Below are 17,900 nucleotides of genomic sequence, written 5' to 3' on the forward strand. Positions count from 1 at the left end.
TTGCAAAAAGTATATTTCAAAGTAATTATCAAGAAAATTCTTTGTTAAGAATAACATTCTTAGAAAGAATAAATTAAGTAATTATTTTCGTAGAGCAATAAATTATTTCTTTGTATGTACCATTAAAATTTGGACTGCGAATTGTGGATTATTCTGAAGCTATCGTATCTACAGTAATTTAATAAAATAATAATTGCCAGCATAAAAATAACAATAGCTGAGACTATAATAAAGGCAAATTTAACGATAACCAATTTTAAGAGGATCGTAGACAACAATATTATCATTTCTCCCTTGTAAACAAGTTCACATACCGTACAACGGACATAAGTACGGCTCGAAACGAAATGTCATATATTTAAATATGATAGTTCGAATAATATTATAACGAGAGAGAAGAGAATGTAACCTGCGCGCCAAGACTTGTTCGAAAACCGGGTAATTCTAAACTTGTCGCGCCTGTACTTTCCACACACTACCCTGCCCCGCATCCCGCCTGTCGCCTTAAGCCGCATACAATGTTCGTTTCATTACGATCCTTTCAAATGATCTTTCGGAAACAGATTGTGTTCGGTCGACAGAAGCAACATTTTTCATTCTTTTACCATAAACATTGTCAAATTTTGAGGAGCCAATTAAGAAATATGGCATTATAGTTGAACACACAAAAAGCCAATATAAATAAACAAGCTATCGCTTTGTGCTCCGTTTTAAATCAGAGTCGGTAGTAAATCGTGCGGTATTCACGACAATGTAAGATCATTCCTATTGGAACAATGGAGAATAGACTTACCGGAGAAGACAGAGCCAGTCGGATTGTCGACGACGGCGTGTCGAATTACACCAAGTTCAAGTGTCCTCACCGTCGACGCTGAGCGATCGGAGTAATCGTCCGCCACAAAAGTGTTCCCAAAGAAACAATTTCCCAGATGCGCCTGACTGGGCCCAATTTTCAAGTCGTGCGGCGAGGGAGCCCGCGGTTGAGAGAGACTTGTAAGAACGAAGGGCCGTCGAACGAGGGAAGAAACCGATGCTTGGCACAATAAAGTGTAACACTAGAACACCACTCTGCCTCTGCCGAACGCGTCACTGCGTCACTCTCGCTATAACGCTCGGCAACGCGCGACCGGCCGCACGTCGCGTCGCAAACTGCTGCGCGTTTCACAATCCGCCTTATTATCGGCGCGGCGCTGTTAGTCACGACGCGCACGGCGGCTACACGCAAAATATAAAAAGTAAGAGAAAAGAAAAGAGAAACCGTGAGCCGCCACGCGGACGCGTCGCACACGCAGAGTCTTCGACCGCGACGCGAGAAACACGTACGGGACGGAACGTAGCAACGGATCACACGCCGCTCCAGTCGCAACTGCCGCCAACGACCGAACTATGCCTCCTTCTCCCCCCCTCCTTCCACTACGTCTGCGCAGGGCGTCTGCGCCGACGTGCTCCCTTCCTCTCCTTCTTCCCTCCTGCCACGTTGCGTCACGTATCTCCGCTACGTTCAGACTTGTTTGTTGACCATTCACGTTGTTCTTTAGCTTAAGCGAGGACGCGATTTTGAAAAATTTAAATTCAAATCATCCATTTTCAGAAATAACAATCTCTCGATTTCTGTTCGTATTACTTTAAGTCCACACTTAACATTATGATGAGTATCGAACGATCATATATTTCTACTTTTTAGATTGTATCTCTTGTGTAAATAGAATTCTTAACATTTTTTCATTTTAATTTGTATGCTCTCTTTTAGTTTTTCCATCACTTTCTTTATTTTCGTAGTAATTTATTCGATTGGTTATTTTAGTAAGTAAGGATACTTAATTCTAACATTGAAATGAGATGTGTAAGTACATATTCAAGTAAAGAAAGAAAAAGTGAAGATTTTGAGCGTAAAAAGTGCAAGCACAAACAGAAGATAATATCTCTAAAATGAAAAATGAAAGTAACAATTAAAGTTTCATCAGTTTAATTGATTAATTCAATTAATGCAAAGTACAACAGAATTCCAGCTGTTCTTCTTGATCTTACGTTTTGCGTGTCAAAATATAAAGGCAAGGAGAAAAGTTTAATGAAAAAACGAAAACGAAAATTAATTTGAAATGTAAATTTTCTCTTGAAAAATATTTCACATATGACGGGATATTAAAGAGATGCTGTTCATCGGGTAACGAGACAATAATGTAATTAATTAAAATTGACCGATAATTTATAGTGCCGAGAAGTAATTGGTCATACTCATATGTTATCATGTAATTCAAACAATTTGACCGAATATAAATCAAATATTTAATACCGCCGCGCCCTGATAGCATGTATATCGTAATCCTTGATATCGTATTAAAAATGCGATAACAGCCGTATTATGCGACCACGTGTCTGCAAATGCGCGTGCTAAATTATAGCGGCATACGTTATACAGGAGCGAGTTTCTCATTATATATGTATATAATTTGTAATTTCAAACAAATATACCTGATACACGTCATTTGCGTATCGGTGAAGCACTGCGTCTGCTCTGGATCGTTGATCTGTCATAAAAGAGACCCTCATGAGCGGTTACTTTAATCGATTTAAGGGGATGCTGAAGCCGCCTGTATTACCGATTAAACTAGCGTTTTTGACGTTGCTAGAATCATCTTAAGGCCGATCCTACCAATGTCAATATCAACGTTTGTCCATGTTTATTTCTGTTATTATATCAATACGTTATATTGTAGTTATTCTATCAGACGTAAAAAAATGTTTTAAATAAACTAAATGCTGAGGAGAATTAATCGATCGATATGTAATTAATTACAAACAGAGCCGGATTAAGGTTTTTGCCGCGCCCCCAGGCAGTGAAAATTCTTACCGCCTCCATTCAACTGTCCAATAACCATATTGGCATAAAGAATAAAAAAAAGGTTATTTATAATAGGGATTGAGAAACCTTATCTTTATTGCACGTTTACGTCTGTGACCAAAAAAAATTGATTATCTTTAGTTTCTTTTTAAAAAAAGTGCCGCCTCCCTAAACTTGCCGCCTTTAAGCAATAGTCTACGTTTAGCCTCTAATGCTAATATGGCACTGATTACGAAAGAATAAAAAAAAAAAAGAGCCTTTGTCGCGCATAAGATATGCGATCGTGTATGAGGCTTTTTTCCCAAATTTTTTTTGTGCGACCGAAACCTTTTTTTATCATCGAAATTCACGGTGATAATTCCGTTTCCGCGACGGAAGTGCATTACGAGACAAAGCGATGACGCGTGTAACGTGTGCACGTATAATATTAAACGATATAACGTGGTTATATCGTGCGTGCGTGCTCTCTTTCGCCATGGCACGAGTTATTTCAGACCGTAATAGATGCCTATGTACGCGCGCGCAGGTGTATTTGTGTGTGAATATGCGCTGCTATATGTACAGAAGTATATGCAGGGGACCGGAGTCTGGACAATGAACAGCAGCATGTGGCAAAGAGCAAGCGCAAGACTCTCTATGGTTGCAAACCATACATATATATATATACGTACGACACTGTATGGATACGAACTTCGCATGATAATGGCCAAATTTCGCCCCTTATTATTCTGTTCTTTGCTTAATTCTATCCGTATATCGAACTTGCTATATCTTATTATATACATATATTTTATCTTAAAAAAATACAATTTAAACTATTAATTTATTTCTACCATCAAAATGAACAAAAACTATTAATCTCATAAACGCAAAATTTTGACATTATATGTATATACTGCTTATTTGTTTTCTTATGATCTCTAAAAATTCTTTTTTTTAACATCTCTAATGCGATGTTAGAATGTCATAAAGAGTATAAATTTAAAAAATGAGAAAATATCGTCTGATTATTCGTTTTAAGTCTGAATATATTATAGGTGTTTTCTATTTAACACATAAGTCAACACAAACGTCATTCTGCTCTTTTTTTCATTTTAGAAGTAACAAAGAACTATTCTTAATTGTGTGCCGACTTGTGTCACTAAATAGCAAGTACCCATTATGGACTGTAATACATATATTATCGCGCCAAAGTCTCGCGATTGGTTTCCTTTGAGGAGCAATTTCTTTGTTTTCTTTTCGATTATTGGAGGTTTTGTACTTTAAGCTTCGATTTTCGTTTACTCACTCGTGTGATCTGTAGTGATTAAATGCGTCGTTTATTGTTATTAAAACCCGACGTATACGTTATTATAACCGCTTGCGTTACTTATTTATCCGAAGAAAAGCGTACGATAAAATAAATACTAGATATTTCTAAAGCATCGTTACTCTATCTCGTTATATTTACGTCAACCGATCCACCTATCTCGTGTGTTTGTTTCTGCATTTCGTTATTTTTTCTCATCGAACAGCTGATTAGACTCGCGGATATATGTATAGTCAGTCTGTGTTTACTTTCGCCAATTCTCACATATTTCATGTGATTCATAAAGATCCATCTACTTCCAATCGTTTATAACACTAAAGCTAGAAGCTATATTGATCCCTGATCGACATTTTTGTAAAGGACAAGTCAACTTGAAAATGTTCAATCCACAATTATAAATAATAAAAAAAAGTACAATTAATTTGGGATGCAACGCGATAATGAAAAAGATGGCCTCTTCCTTGAAGCGACTAAGTTCGTTCCTTGGAGATACAGCGTGGCCATTCGAGCGCGAGCTGCCGTGTAACCTGTTTTCATTTTTATCGTCGGCATCAGGTTTCAGCGCAGGTGAGTCGCGGAGGTGCCGGTCGGAGTGGTGAACCAGCCTATATACACGGCACCAACGATTTCTTCTTCGTCGCAGAAATGCATTGACCTTCGAAATAAAGTAGCACGTTGGCGACAATCTACACGCGCAGACATGTATTATATTTTCGAAAACGATAAGAAACGTAATATCGATTATGGGATGACGCGCTTAAATCTGCAACGTTTGAACGTTCTGCGTAGGCAATGCAATTTATTCGAATCGTAGTTTTGATTGTTAAAAAGTTATATCTTAACGATACATATTCGCTGAAGAAAACACGATAAAGTATCTTTTGTGAATAATTCTTGCCACACATCGCGATTGTATAAATAATTACCTTATTTAATCAATTAATATACACAAATATACTTAATTGTTACTCTAAATTATTTCCAGGGTTGGCAAGTAACGCGTTACTTTTTTCGGTAAGAAATAGGTAACGACGTTACATCTTCTTTGGAGTAACTTTCATGGTAAGACAGTTACATTTTTGGGGTAACGATTTCACTAGTTATTATCATTACTTTATTTCTAGCCATGTAAGTTTTTATTGTACCTAACTAGAGTTATAGAAAACAGAGATGCGACGTTAAAGGGATAGATCTGATTGGCTCTTTTAGGCTTGATTGCACCAACGTGATTTCGATTTTAAGCAAAACTTAAACTGTCTCTGTCTCCCTTTCGGCTTTAAAACGAGATAGATAGAGTTTTAAGTCCCGCTTAAAATCAAAAAGTGTTGGTGCAACCGGGCCTTAATCACGCCTCTTTTCACATTGTATTCACAGTTCACACGTATATGTTGCGTTCCGTTTCACGCATTATGCGCGTGATGTATCATTTTATCATTCTTTAATATTCGGTGGACAAGAAAAATAAAAAATTTTAAGATATTTAATTATTACAATTTATTTTTTACAGATTTGATTAAGTTATATTATACAGTGAAAGATGTTTAATTAAATATGCCGATTCATTAATCCGTTGAAGAGAAGAGGACATTTCTGTTCAATGTCACAGAATCAGATAGACGAGCAAAATTATAATTTTAATTTTAATTGCGCATATTAAAACAAGAATTTAATAGACGCTGTCATATCACATATCATTATATATACAGGATGTTTGAGATGTAATGAAAAGTGGCAATGGTCGTCGCTATAGACAATGTCCATTGCCTGCACTTGTTATAAACAACGCGCGTGGCGCGCCTCGCTGAGCGGTCATATCCAGCCACGCGCTTCTATTTTGCGGTGAGCCGAGCAAATTTGGATATTTTTATAAATTAATATCTCGTTAACTATCGCGAAAATTGTAAAATGGTACAGGTTTTCTTCTCAATTTAGTCCATTCTACCCCTATGCGATAAAACTTTTCATTACTTCTCAAACATCCTGTATATATATATGTATATACTCTATTTTTTGCAATTTTTTATTAAATATACCGTAAAGATTTATATGTATATGTATACATAATATTATACATATATTGTATGTATATAATTAATAATTATATATACCTGTGTGCGTGTTTGTGTATATAATTTAAAAAAAATTGAGCTAAAACTGTGTGTATATACATATATATAATTTTTTAGCTCTATTCCTCTACTAAAAAATAGAATTTTATCAAGTAAAAAAGTAACGAAAAAAGTAACGATTCGGGATGTTTTGAGTAACTGTAACGATAACGAGTTACTTTTGCAAATCAATAACGGGAACGAGTTATTTTTTTTGGGAAAAAGAACGGTAACCGGTAATGAGTTACTTTTATGAGGTAACATTGCCAACCCTGATTATTTCTCAATTACCATAATATACCATATATTTAATTTGTAAAATGTCTACCGTAGGACATTATCCCCTTAGGTCATTATCATTGGTTAAATAAAACACGTTAAACTGATAATATGTGCTTAAACATGTAATTTACATTGTAATTATACATTGTGTTAACGTTTTCCACAGGATTAGTAAAGTACTGCGCGATGATAGTACGCCCAAGTCAAGTGCGATGGAAGTATAAAACTCTAAAATGACCCTTTTTATTCGGGTAATATGTACCTAGCGGTGTTTCTACGCTTTCTACGCGTTCTTATATAAAGAAACAAATGTCATTATTCCCCTAATTATATTCTAATGCGCTAAATAAACGATTCCAATATTTGTTCGAGAACAAGCTTTCTCCTGCTCTTTCTTTCATTTCCTCTCAAATGTACGCGTTTATAATAAAGCTTCTTGCATTCCTCTGTGTGTATATATATATAGTTTCTCTTTCACAATGTCTCTCCCTTACTTTTACCTCCAACAATCACAGCTATAATCTTCACTATCAAAACGTATTTTTGTCCTTAAACGGATTCTCCCCTTTGTAAGTACATTAGACACGACCGAAGAGAACATCGAATACGTAATGTTGCTTTTTTCATATTACTTAGTTTATACGCTATTATGTACAGTTACGAATATCCAACGCATCGTGAATCCGTGATACTTGCTTAAAGCATCGAGAGTACCAGTTTCTTTCTGGACGACGCGATCATGAAAGACGATAGTACTGTTCAAAACCGGTCGATTATTTGCGAGCGCGTGTAGGAGAGGGACAAACGCGAGCAAAAGTAAGAGAGAAAGGGAGAGACGAGGAAAAGAAGAGAGAGAGGGAGAGATTTAGTTTACCTTAAACTTAGGAAAAAAAATATAAGAGAATTCAAGTATTTCGATGCGTATTATACAAATCTCTCTGATGAGCAACAACGTAATTCACTCCTTATTGCAAGTTTTATCTTTTAGTCTTCTAAATTGATCACTGAAATCGAGATCGCGAATAAAAATAGCGATTAACAGCGAGTTACATAGAAATCAGTTGGAAGTAAAAGAAATAAAAATTGATGCGCAATGGTATAAGAGATATGGAGTACACTTGGAATAATGTATAAATTGAGATATGATAAAAAAAACACAGGAACTAGGATACACAAGACCGGCTCTAAGTTTTCTGCCGCTTCAAACAATTTTCTACTATTTTTATCTGCCTCCATTACCTTTATTCATACTTTTTCTAATATTTCTGTAGACTTTTATTGATAACTATATATTGCACTAATGGCTGCAGATTTTGGTAAAGGTTTACCAGAACACATAATTGAAATACTGCATTGAAAGAGTTTGTCGCTTCTGACTATAGAATATATATATCCTGAACAAATAATAATAAACCTATAATGAAAAAATGAACAATTATTTCTGATAAAATCTAGAACAATGTTTTTAGGAAAAATGCCGAACAAAAATTTTGTTATTTCCCTATATTCGATATTTTCAATAACTAATCGCTTTTTAAAATTTTCTTAAAGCAAAGTTCACTTCAAAATGAATCATAAAATAAATCATTATTTTGATCATTTATTTTATATTCGATATTATTTATATTTATTCCTACAATTCAATTTGAGAAAAGTTCATAACAAAACACAATGACTTATAACTCGGAGAAATTAATTTTAATATTTTTATTAAATCAGAAATTGATATTTAAATTGATATTTAAATTTCACAAGAAACATATGTTCACTTTTTGCATCTACTTTCCAAATTTGGATTATTGCAAGTGTAGATACTTGCTTTACTCATTTCTACAGCCGGCCCTGTTAATATATATGTATGTATATGTTCCGTGCGAAAACGAAAGAGATTTGGACAAAATAAACAGAATGATTTTAAAGCATTGACTTATTGGCACCTCATACAACATTATGTTATCACATATTAAATTATCACATGTGATAATATAATTGTCAGTCCGCCATACAATATTAAATAGAATTTTCGTATTAAATAAATCGGATTCAAAACTCGACTATATCTAATGCTAATATATGCGATATAAGGATATTGTCGCTCGTGAAAATGAAATCTGGAGACATTCAAGTAAGAATATGATAAATGTATAAATGAAGATAAGTGTGTATAAAGTATTATACGACATAATATCTATCAATTTCTATTAATTTCAGAGAATACTTCAAGTAATAATTATAAGATTTTATGTATGTAAGTAGGCTACTCGATATTTTATTGCGATAATCTGATAATAAATAGTGCCATTATTTTTTCGATTATAGAAAACATTATTCTGCTCGACTTATATAAATGACTAAATTTTAACATAAACGTTGCACGCATGTTAAAGGAATGTGTATATTATCCGCTTTTAATGCATTATTTTTTTAACAATAGATTCTTTAGCCAATTTCCTTAGCAAAAATAATGAAATATTAAATCAAATATTTTCAAACTATATAAACAATTACAGATCGATATTTTACTTTAAATTTTCAATATCAAACAATTTTCAAAATTATCATTTAGATCTCTAAATATAAAAGTATTAACATTATAATGTATTATAACTGAAAGCAAAATATCACACACACACACGCACGCACGCACGCACGCACGCACGCACGCACGCACGCACGCACGCACGCACGCACGCACGCACGCACACACGCGCACACACACACACACACACACACACACACACACACACACACACACACAAAACAAATTCTTATATTTAAAATATATGATACTCTCAAAAAATTATTCACATGAATTTTTTGATTTAATGAATGTGCTTAATAAGTTGATATAGGCCCATCGTAACAAAAATGTAATAAGAATTGTGATATTCACCAAGAATTAAAAAAGATTTAATTTGAATCTCACTTGCTAAGATTCTTAAATCTTAGTATCACAGCGTACATGTTTCGTCATATTTTGTGATATGCATTATTGAACTTCTTATTTCTTACGTATTTTGTAGCTCAGAAAGAATTTTCTATGAAGATAAAATTCTCCAATGTGTCTTTCCAGTAAGTAACAAAAAAATCAACTTCAAAAAAAATTATCTTTACTAAAATGTCTTTCGGTAAGTTCATAACAATTAATATTTACCATTCAATACTAATAAAATCTTTGAAAAATTACTCTACTAATCTTTCTTGCTTGAATGTCTCCATCATCAGATCTATTACAGATATTTGAATCACCATGTAGATTGAATAAAGCTTTGTTGTAAAAAAAGGATGCCGTGTGAAGCATATAGCAAAATCTTGCTTTTACGTAACTAGATTGCATTATTTTCTTGGTATGTCTGTTTTGTTGTTTCTCCGCTTGTAACATTTCCAACAAGTTACGAGGACATTGTGGCACAAGTAGCCTGAACGGTAAAAACCGACTTACACTTACAATGTATCACTTCCTATCTTAGTAAGTAAAATCGATCATCTTAAAACTTTTTTCACTTTGCGAACATTGACATCGCAATATTCGATAAACAATTTTGATAGGTAAAAAGTATCAACAATTTATAGAATGCCTTAAAAAGTAGCAAAATTGCTTTACGCAAAAGAGTGCATCTCACGATTATCTACGCAATTGGCATTCCACGCAACCGCCTCGTACTGTCGCATACATCGATAAAGAAAAAATCGATTAGTGTATTGTATTTACATTACCGAGATATAAAAATACTAATGAGAAACGTATCTTTATAGACGAGGTCCTCATGCATTTTCTCACTTTCTTAGAAATTAATTCATAGTCAAGTTTGGCAGTAATATTGTCCCTAGCTATTTGCATTCTTATTGTTGACAAATTTTTTATCTTATTCAGCTTTCGACAAACATATTCTTGCGGGACGCACTGCGTGCTCATCATTTCCTGTTTCAGTTTGCTAATTTCAAACTGTGCAGTGACCAATGCGTGCTAAAATCTTTATTAACTTGGAAGATCACCAATTCTCCTCTTACAGGTCTATATCATGGGTATAAGAACAAATGCCCTCATTACTGTTACAACTATCATCATCACTTGGCATCGGGAATACCAATCACTTGCAAAAGTATGCAATTTGAAAATATCCGAATTTTCTCGCTGAACCAGATTTGCCTGAATAAAAAAAAAATTTATGACCGTGAATTTAAATAGTAGGTGTGTACACACACATACACGCACATATGCACATGCACACGCACAAACACACACCCGCCCGCGAGCATACCTACTTTACGAAAGCTTTCCGCAAATAAGAGGCAGTTTCCTCTACGGATACATGTGCCTTTCAGCTGAGAAGGATTAAAAGTTTTAATTAAATAAAAAACTCAATGAGAGATATTAATTTTTTAATAAATTAAGAAAAAGTAGTGTTCAGCGAGATATCCCTTCACTACATGCTATTAATGTTCGTCACACTTCCCGAGGCAAAGAAATGTTTCGACAACCACAACACACGGGAACCATTAGATATCCTAATTTTAAAGATAATAAAAATAATAATACTCGACACATTTGTCGCAACAACGTTCTGTAGCCTATTTTGCAAAAACAGCTCTTAATATCCACGCAAACACGCGTGCGTTTGAGTGTGTATATATGTAGATAAGAATATTCAATATGCACAAGTATGTATACTCTCGCGGTTCTAGAAATATAATAAATTTTATAAAGTCGCGTACATATTCGCCTCTGTGTACAGTTTCTCACTAATGCGATTATAGCCCGAACGGGTTTACCGCGGACATACGGAACTGCGTGATCGTTTTACGTAAAATACGTATATACGTGGAAGAGAGAATGGCGCAAAACACGTGTTTGATGTGTTGTCAGGAAAGTCCATGTTTCATTAACACTTCGTCTCCAAAGTCGTTCTCCTAACTTTGTCAGAACATTCGGCATCTAGTTTTTCTTTGACTTCTGAATAACTACTACCAGAGCCTTCGGCCGATGATGTATGCGACGTATGCGGTCCGACTTCTTCCAAGGATAATATCTCTGTACCAGTAGGCGAGTAACTCACGGTAGTTGCTTCACTTGTTGGGGACGTTACACAACTGTCACCTACACTCCTACTACGCAGAGTATACCGAGGCTTTTGGAACTGTTGTATATTTAGAGACAAACTGGCTTGTATCGACGTTTTTTCCGAAAGCTTCGAAGGGTTGTTTTCAGTTTGTTTCTCAGTTTGTACATCGACATGAGACGGACTTCTCGAGCGTGGAACATGAAGCGGACTCTCTGGATCTGCTGTTAAATCAGACGACAAAATTTTTGAGCTTGCGGCTAATCTACTTGCGCAAGGAGAATACTTGGGCAAATTTATCGTGATTTTGTCCGCACCAACTGATAAAGACGATCGGCCAAATTTTTTCAACGGGCTACAAGCAGGTTTTTTCTTTTTCAACTGCTTTACGTCATTATATGAATCTAAGCTCTCGACAGAATTATTCTTTTCCTGTTCCTTGCATTTGTCAAAATTTCTCTTCATTTTACTTGTACATGTACAATTCCAAGGAAACTTCTTTGTGAGTTCTGTAGTTTTTGCGTGTGTGATATCGGGCTTTTTAAACTTTGTAATATTATCTACAATTGAGATTTTATTATAATAACGTTGCCTACTGTCTTTATTACTGTTAACCGAGTCCATCGCCGACTCTGTGCAATTATATTTAAATCGAGATCCAGGAGACTTTTTTTCTGTAAACTGAGTAAGAGTACCTCTGCAATCAGTAATATCATTAGAAAATGATGCGACCGATTTTTCTCCAATCGCACATTGTCGACAATCCTCCACAAGTATATCAATTAAAGTCGTGTGAGTTCTTTGACTATCCGTCTTTTTCTGATTTTGACCAAATGAATTCTTTAAGCTTCTATGAACAATATTTTTTTGAGCAAAGGGATTTTTCAAATTTTTTGGTAGATAAGTATGTTTCTTGGCAACCTTTCCAGTATGGTTTAATTGAAAATCGTGACAGTCAATAACTTTTTCAGTGGTGGTGATTTTGCTCTGGTCTTTGTCTTTTGTGCATGTAGAAGAATCTTTCTGCTTAGAATTCTTGTTCTCTGATTTCACACTAGATTTTTTCGAATTACCTTCAACATTTGGATACTCGTTTTTGGAACGCCTTTTCTTGAATGAATCTGAATAATAAGTTTCCTGATTTACAGCCTGCTGCTGATCGCAAAAGAAGAATACATCATCTACAGAAGCGAAAGATGATTCTTCATCACAGGGAAGGACAGGTGTCTTCTCCCCTGTGGGAGGCGACTGCTAGACAAGCTTCTCCGTTGGTGAGCTTGTCGAAATGGAACTGATGGTATTAGAATTGTTAGAAACGGTACGTCCTTGACTGTTCGCATGTATATGGCCCCCTCCCTGTCCTCCCTGACTCTGGGAGAGGCTGAGTCGCCGTCAGTTTATCAATTCCACGCTTACAAATTGTTTCAGTCGTTCGAGGTATTGATTGTATAATTCTACATCATTGTGTCCAGCACCCTGAAAAATACCCAAGATTATTATCACATTTATAGTGGAACATACATTAGATTTTATCGATTACAGTGCTTATATTATGCAATTGTATAATAAATAAACATTTTCATATATAGAGCAGTTTTTAATTTAGATTACGGAAAGTTTAAAGCAAAGCACAGAACGACACAATAAAATAAGTAAAAAACCTCAAGAAAATATTAAACACTTTTAATAATATATTATTAATTATTTTATACTACCTCAACCCATAATGGTTCCACTGCTCGTGGACATCTTTCATAAATAGCCAAACCATGGCTAAAATTTATAACTTCGTCTTCAGTGCCATGAATGACCAGAACAGGCGACGTTACTTTCGGCACTTTATCTATGCTGCAAAAAAATAAAAAAAAATTATATTTACACATTATATTATAATGTCAATATACAAAGTTTTTATATTAACCCTGGTTAAGTTCTATTTTTCTTCTGATTAATACCAAATAGACATTTTTTAAAAATTTATTTATATTTTTTATTTATTATTTTATATTTTTAAAATTTATTTACAAGCATTTATATATTAAAATTATTTTAGAAAAAAAGTTAAAATTGACAATCGGTATATTGCTAACTTGCCATTAAGAATATAGATTTAAAATAATGTTTATATATATAAAATATGTATCTACACACATAATTACATAAATTAATATACATTAAGAAACAAAAAATATTACAAAAGATATTAGCTTGAAATTTAATTAAAAGACTAATCTTAAATCAAATCTTTTTATTCAAAATTGTACTGCTCGAGAAATCTCAATCTTATGTCCTTCTAGTTAAAAACTATAAAGTAAAATAAGACACGTACAAAATAAAAATATATGACAAATGTGTGTTTCATTTAAAGAGTCATTTATTATACTGCCATAACATTTTGATATAAATGCAAATCAATTCCCGTATTACTTATTTTTTATATTTTTCAGCCATTTATTCTCTGCATTAGTACTTAACTATTTCAATTTAGAATTTTTTTTTAGGCTTTGCGTAAAAAGTCATCTTTATTTTATGCATGCATTATTATCTAACAATTAGTAAATAATAGGAAAGCAAAGCAATAAGAGAAATGACAAAGTATACAAAGATAGAATAATGTTGAATGACTATTAAGATATTCAAATTTATAACCGGATTTTTTATTTACCATTCAGAATAATTTTCTTTAATATTGCAATGCAACACAGTATTTTTATGTCTCACTCATTGTATTAATTGTTAAATTGCATTGTAATTTGTAAACATAACAATGAGTGAATAAGAAAGTACTATCGACAATTGTTGAACATATTAAAATTTTATTGAATACAAAATAAAAGTTGGATTGAAATAAAAAAGACTGAAAAAAAAAACAGTTTATAAATAATGATCTTTCGTAAACTCAAGTATTTTAGTACTGTAACAACTTTAAATAAGATTTGAAATGTGTTGAAAACAAAAAGCATGTGCTTATTGGCCATGCATACCTATGTCAATTGTGATGTTAAACATGTGAATAGCTTCTTATGTGATAATAGATGTATTACAGTTGGTGAAATCGTAAAACATTTGCAAATTCGTGTTGAAAATGTTGAAATTATTAGTAAAGAACTGAAATTATAACAATATAGGAATAATAAGGGCAAAGAACCAGTAATATAAAAAAGTTATAATTTAAACAATATAAAAATTACATAGACATACGTTTCGACTCCGATCGGGGCATTTTCAATATTACAAGTTAATACAAAAAAATTAATACAGACAAATTAAATAAGAATCAATAAATTCAGAGTTAAAATAGTTGTAGACATCTTAATGTGTGTTATAAATTCCATTTTGTAAATTACATAAGTTTGCATTCTTCAATTTATGTTTCTGGTCAATAACATAAAATGTAGCAAAAAGTGACATTCTTGTCAATTGTATGAGTAAAAAGCCTCCTTTGAAACATGAAGAAAATAGTATCACAATTTAAGCTAACTTGCAGGACTAAAACATTTAATCGGGGTGTCAGATAATGTAATGTCCACTAAAATATTATACATTAAAGTAAATGCTCATTAGATGTTATAATGGCAGAATACTAATCATTTTGAAAAAAAAAAACTCTTCTAATACCAAAATATTAAGATTGCAGTAGATATATTATTAGATATTATTAAAAAAATCTGAAGAAAACTAATTAAAAAGGCACATTATGCCAAGAATGCAACATAGGTTTCATTTACATAAGTACATATACATGTGACATAAATATACATTTGTCGATTGTACACTTGCACAGCTTCTCATGATTGTAACTTTACTATAAAGAAAGATATTTTTGCATTAAGCTATTATTGGTTTGTTACTATTCATTATGACTTTCTAATACACTTGTCAAACATTTTATCTGTAGATTACAATGTGGAAAACAATCTCTAGATATTTTACGTTTTCAGGAATAAATAGATTTATTTACATCTTACGTATTATTTATTAAACATTTGTTAAAAGAAATATTTTTGAGTAAAAAAAAGAATGAGAAATGTATGTTGATGCAACATATATGTATGTCTAACAAGGAGAATGAGACTTGGCAACGGATCCTCTCAATCTCGCTTGACTTCTGTGCTTTCTGTGATCTGTGATGAGAACGTGACTTGACCGAGGAGGGTATTTCCTGCGTACCTGGTGAAAGCATCAAAGAACCAAGTTCTTTTGGTTTTCGGGAAAGCAACTCGCATGCCAGACATGAGTGGTGAGTGCAGCACTACCGCGCCGACCTCGTATCTTGCTGCAAGATCGACAGTGGGTACAGTGCCAATGCTTTGGCCGTAGAGTATTATGTTCTCCGGACTGATGCCGTAACGTGTACGCAGTGCGTGCCACGCGGCATCGATGTCCGCGTAGAGGTTTTTCTCGGACGGCTTGCCACCCGACACTCCGTAGCCTGAGTAATCATAGCTGAATATATTACAATTTATGCGTGAGCCCAGCCCAAGGTAGAAACTCGACATCTGCCCGAGATCGACAGCATTCCCGTGTGAAAAGAGGATGGTGAAACGTGCGGTCGCTGAGCAACGTACGAATAGGCATGCTATGCGGTTGCCGCGCGACGTCCTCGCATAGAAACCTTCCACCGACTCTTTCTCGCGTTCAGTATATTGCCACTCGGCGCGTTCCGATAGAGAGATGGAGAACTTGGAGCCCTCGTCTTCGACAAACGTGTACGTGGGCTCGGGCGGCAGGAAGGCTAATTTGTCTGCGATTCTGGACGGGCAGGGAGGACAACAGAACAAGCAACACAATTCACTCAGACTTAACCCGTTCATCGTGTAGCGCACCGGACACGCACAAAATCTCTCTCTCTCTCTCTCTCTCTCTCTCTATCTCTCTTTCTCCCTTTGATCACCCTGTTGTCTCCCTCTGGCGAAGCCTCGGCATGGAGCTCTCCAGCGATCGGTTCGTCCTGGGCTGAATCAAAAGGAGCTGACAGATGCGGAGGCACGTCGTAAACGTCGTTGTCGCGCGAAATGGAAACCTCGATTTTTCATCACTCTAATGAATCACTCGCGGCGTCATTTGTTATCGGTTTCCTATGAGAATCGCTCACAATTGCTCACAATGATTCAGCCATGACGGCTCGTGGTGGAACAGATAGACCTTTCCTCTCCCACCTTGCCTCGTACTTTTTTTCGTCTCTTCTTTTTCGCCAACACCGTGTCCCCACTCACTTTACATCGCGTGCTTTCATTGTGCTAGGTGAGACAAAGCGCGAGACAGAGACGGGAGCCACAATTCACTTTGCTGGCGTCACATTCCTATTCGATAGTTCGGAGCAGCTCGGTACCACCAACCAAAGCTTCACCGATGCTTGTCGCCACTCGCAGTCAATCGCCGTTGCCGTTGTTGGGTGTCAGACGATGACAGTCGACCAAGTCCGATCAACTCCGATCAGTCCCGAAGTGCCCCCTTTTCTTTTATAGCGTTTTCCAGTTTCCACTGGGAAAACTGGTGCAACACTGGTACGCATTGAGTGCAATTATGTTGTTCCACTCTGAAAATTAGTTCAGTCTTCAGTGTTTAATGTTCCACTGACACAGGTGCGAAAAAATCGCACTGAGTTCAATTTTTGCTCCACTGTCTTTAAAGACGGCGGAAGACTAGTGCAAAGGCAAACTGAAATTAGGTTGGTATGCACTTTCAAATACGTTGATGATACGTTGAGGTATGTCATTTAAATTATTTTAATTAATAGTAATAATGTTATTTTCAGTTTTTGCTTATTTTAACATAACTGACATTACTATTTTAATATTCAAAACCATTAGGGTCTGCGCACAATGGAGGAACAGATATTAGATATTAAAATATTAACCTATCAGATACCAGTTACACCGGACTACACAATTCTGATAGGTTAATATTTTAATATCTAATATCTGTTTCTCCATTGTGCGCAGACCCTTAGGCTGCGCACAATGGGGGAACAGATATTAGATATTAAAATATTAACCTATCAGATACCAGTTACACCGGACTACACAATTCTGATAGGTTAATATTTTAATATCTAATATCTGTTCCTCCATTGTGCGCAGCCTTAAACTGATAAAAAAATTAATAAATAATTGAGAGAATATGTTAAAAATTGTAAAATAAGCAAATTAAAAAGTAAAATAAGCAATTTAAATTTGTGTACTTAATTTAATTGAAATAGTAATTTGTTTTCTGAATCCATTTTTCTTATAAGGCCAGGAAGTAAAGGTGCCATTTCATGCAGCGAAGAAAAGTTGGCGTTTTACTCCCACTCTATC

General features: G+C 34.7%; 2 protein-coding genes across 2 annotated transcripts; both read right to left on the bottom strand.

Annotated features, from left to right (window-relative positions):
- Nucleotides 1-10,952: 10,952 nt before the first annotated feature.
- LOC108777146 (uncharacterized) lies at nt 10,953-12,941 on the bottom strand. The gene is made up of 2 exons (XM_018543957.1): nt 12,924-12,941; nt 10,953-12,849 (listed from the first exon to the last, which is right to left on the bottom strand). The coding sequence occupies exons 1-2, from the start codon at nt 12,939-12,941 to the stop codon at nt 11,425-11,427; spliced, it is 1,443 nt and encodes a 480-aa protein (XP_018399459.1). The 3' UTR covers nt 10,953-11,424.
- On the bottom strand, nt 12,783-16,803 carry LOC108777149 (protein ABHD17B). Its single transcript, XM_018543960.1, has 3 exons — nt 15,772-16,803; nt 13,317-13,449; nt 12,783-13,077 (listed from the first exon to the last, which is right to left on the bottom strand). The coding sequence occupies exons 1-3, from the start codon at nt 16,413-16,415 to the stop codon at nt 12,994-12,996; spliced, it is 861 nt and encodes a 286-aa protein (XP_018399462.1). The 5' UTR covers nt 16,416-16,803; the 3' UTR covers nt 12,783-12,993.
- Between the last annotated feature and the right edge of the window lie 1,097 nt (nt 16,804-17,900).

This window comes from Cyphomyrmex costatus, unplaced genomic scaffold (genome assembly GCF_001594065.2).
Source record: "Cyphomyrmex costatus isolate MS0001 unplaced genomic scaffold, Ccosl1.0 scaffold412, whole genome shotgun sequence".
Lineage (NCBI taxonomy): Eukaryota > Metazoa > Arthropoda > Insecta > Hymenoptera > Formicidae > Cyphomyrmex > Cyphomyrmex costatus.

Bases quoted from the DNA above. Each gene is read 5' to 3' on its own strand.
- LOC108777149 (XM_018543960.1), bottom strand. From the start codon at position 16,415: ATGAACGGGTTAAGTCTGAGTGAATTGTGTTGCTTGTTCTGTTGTCCT. The intron at 13,450-15,771 runs GTACGCAGGAAA...ATTTTTTTGCAG, and splicing joins TTCTTTGATGCTTTCACCAG to CATAGATAAAGTGCCGAAAG. The intron at 13,078-13,316 runs GTAGTATAAAAT...GGTATTTTTCAG, and splicing joins TGGAACCATTATGGGTTGAG to GGTGCTGGACACAATGATGT.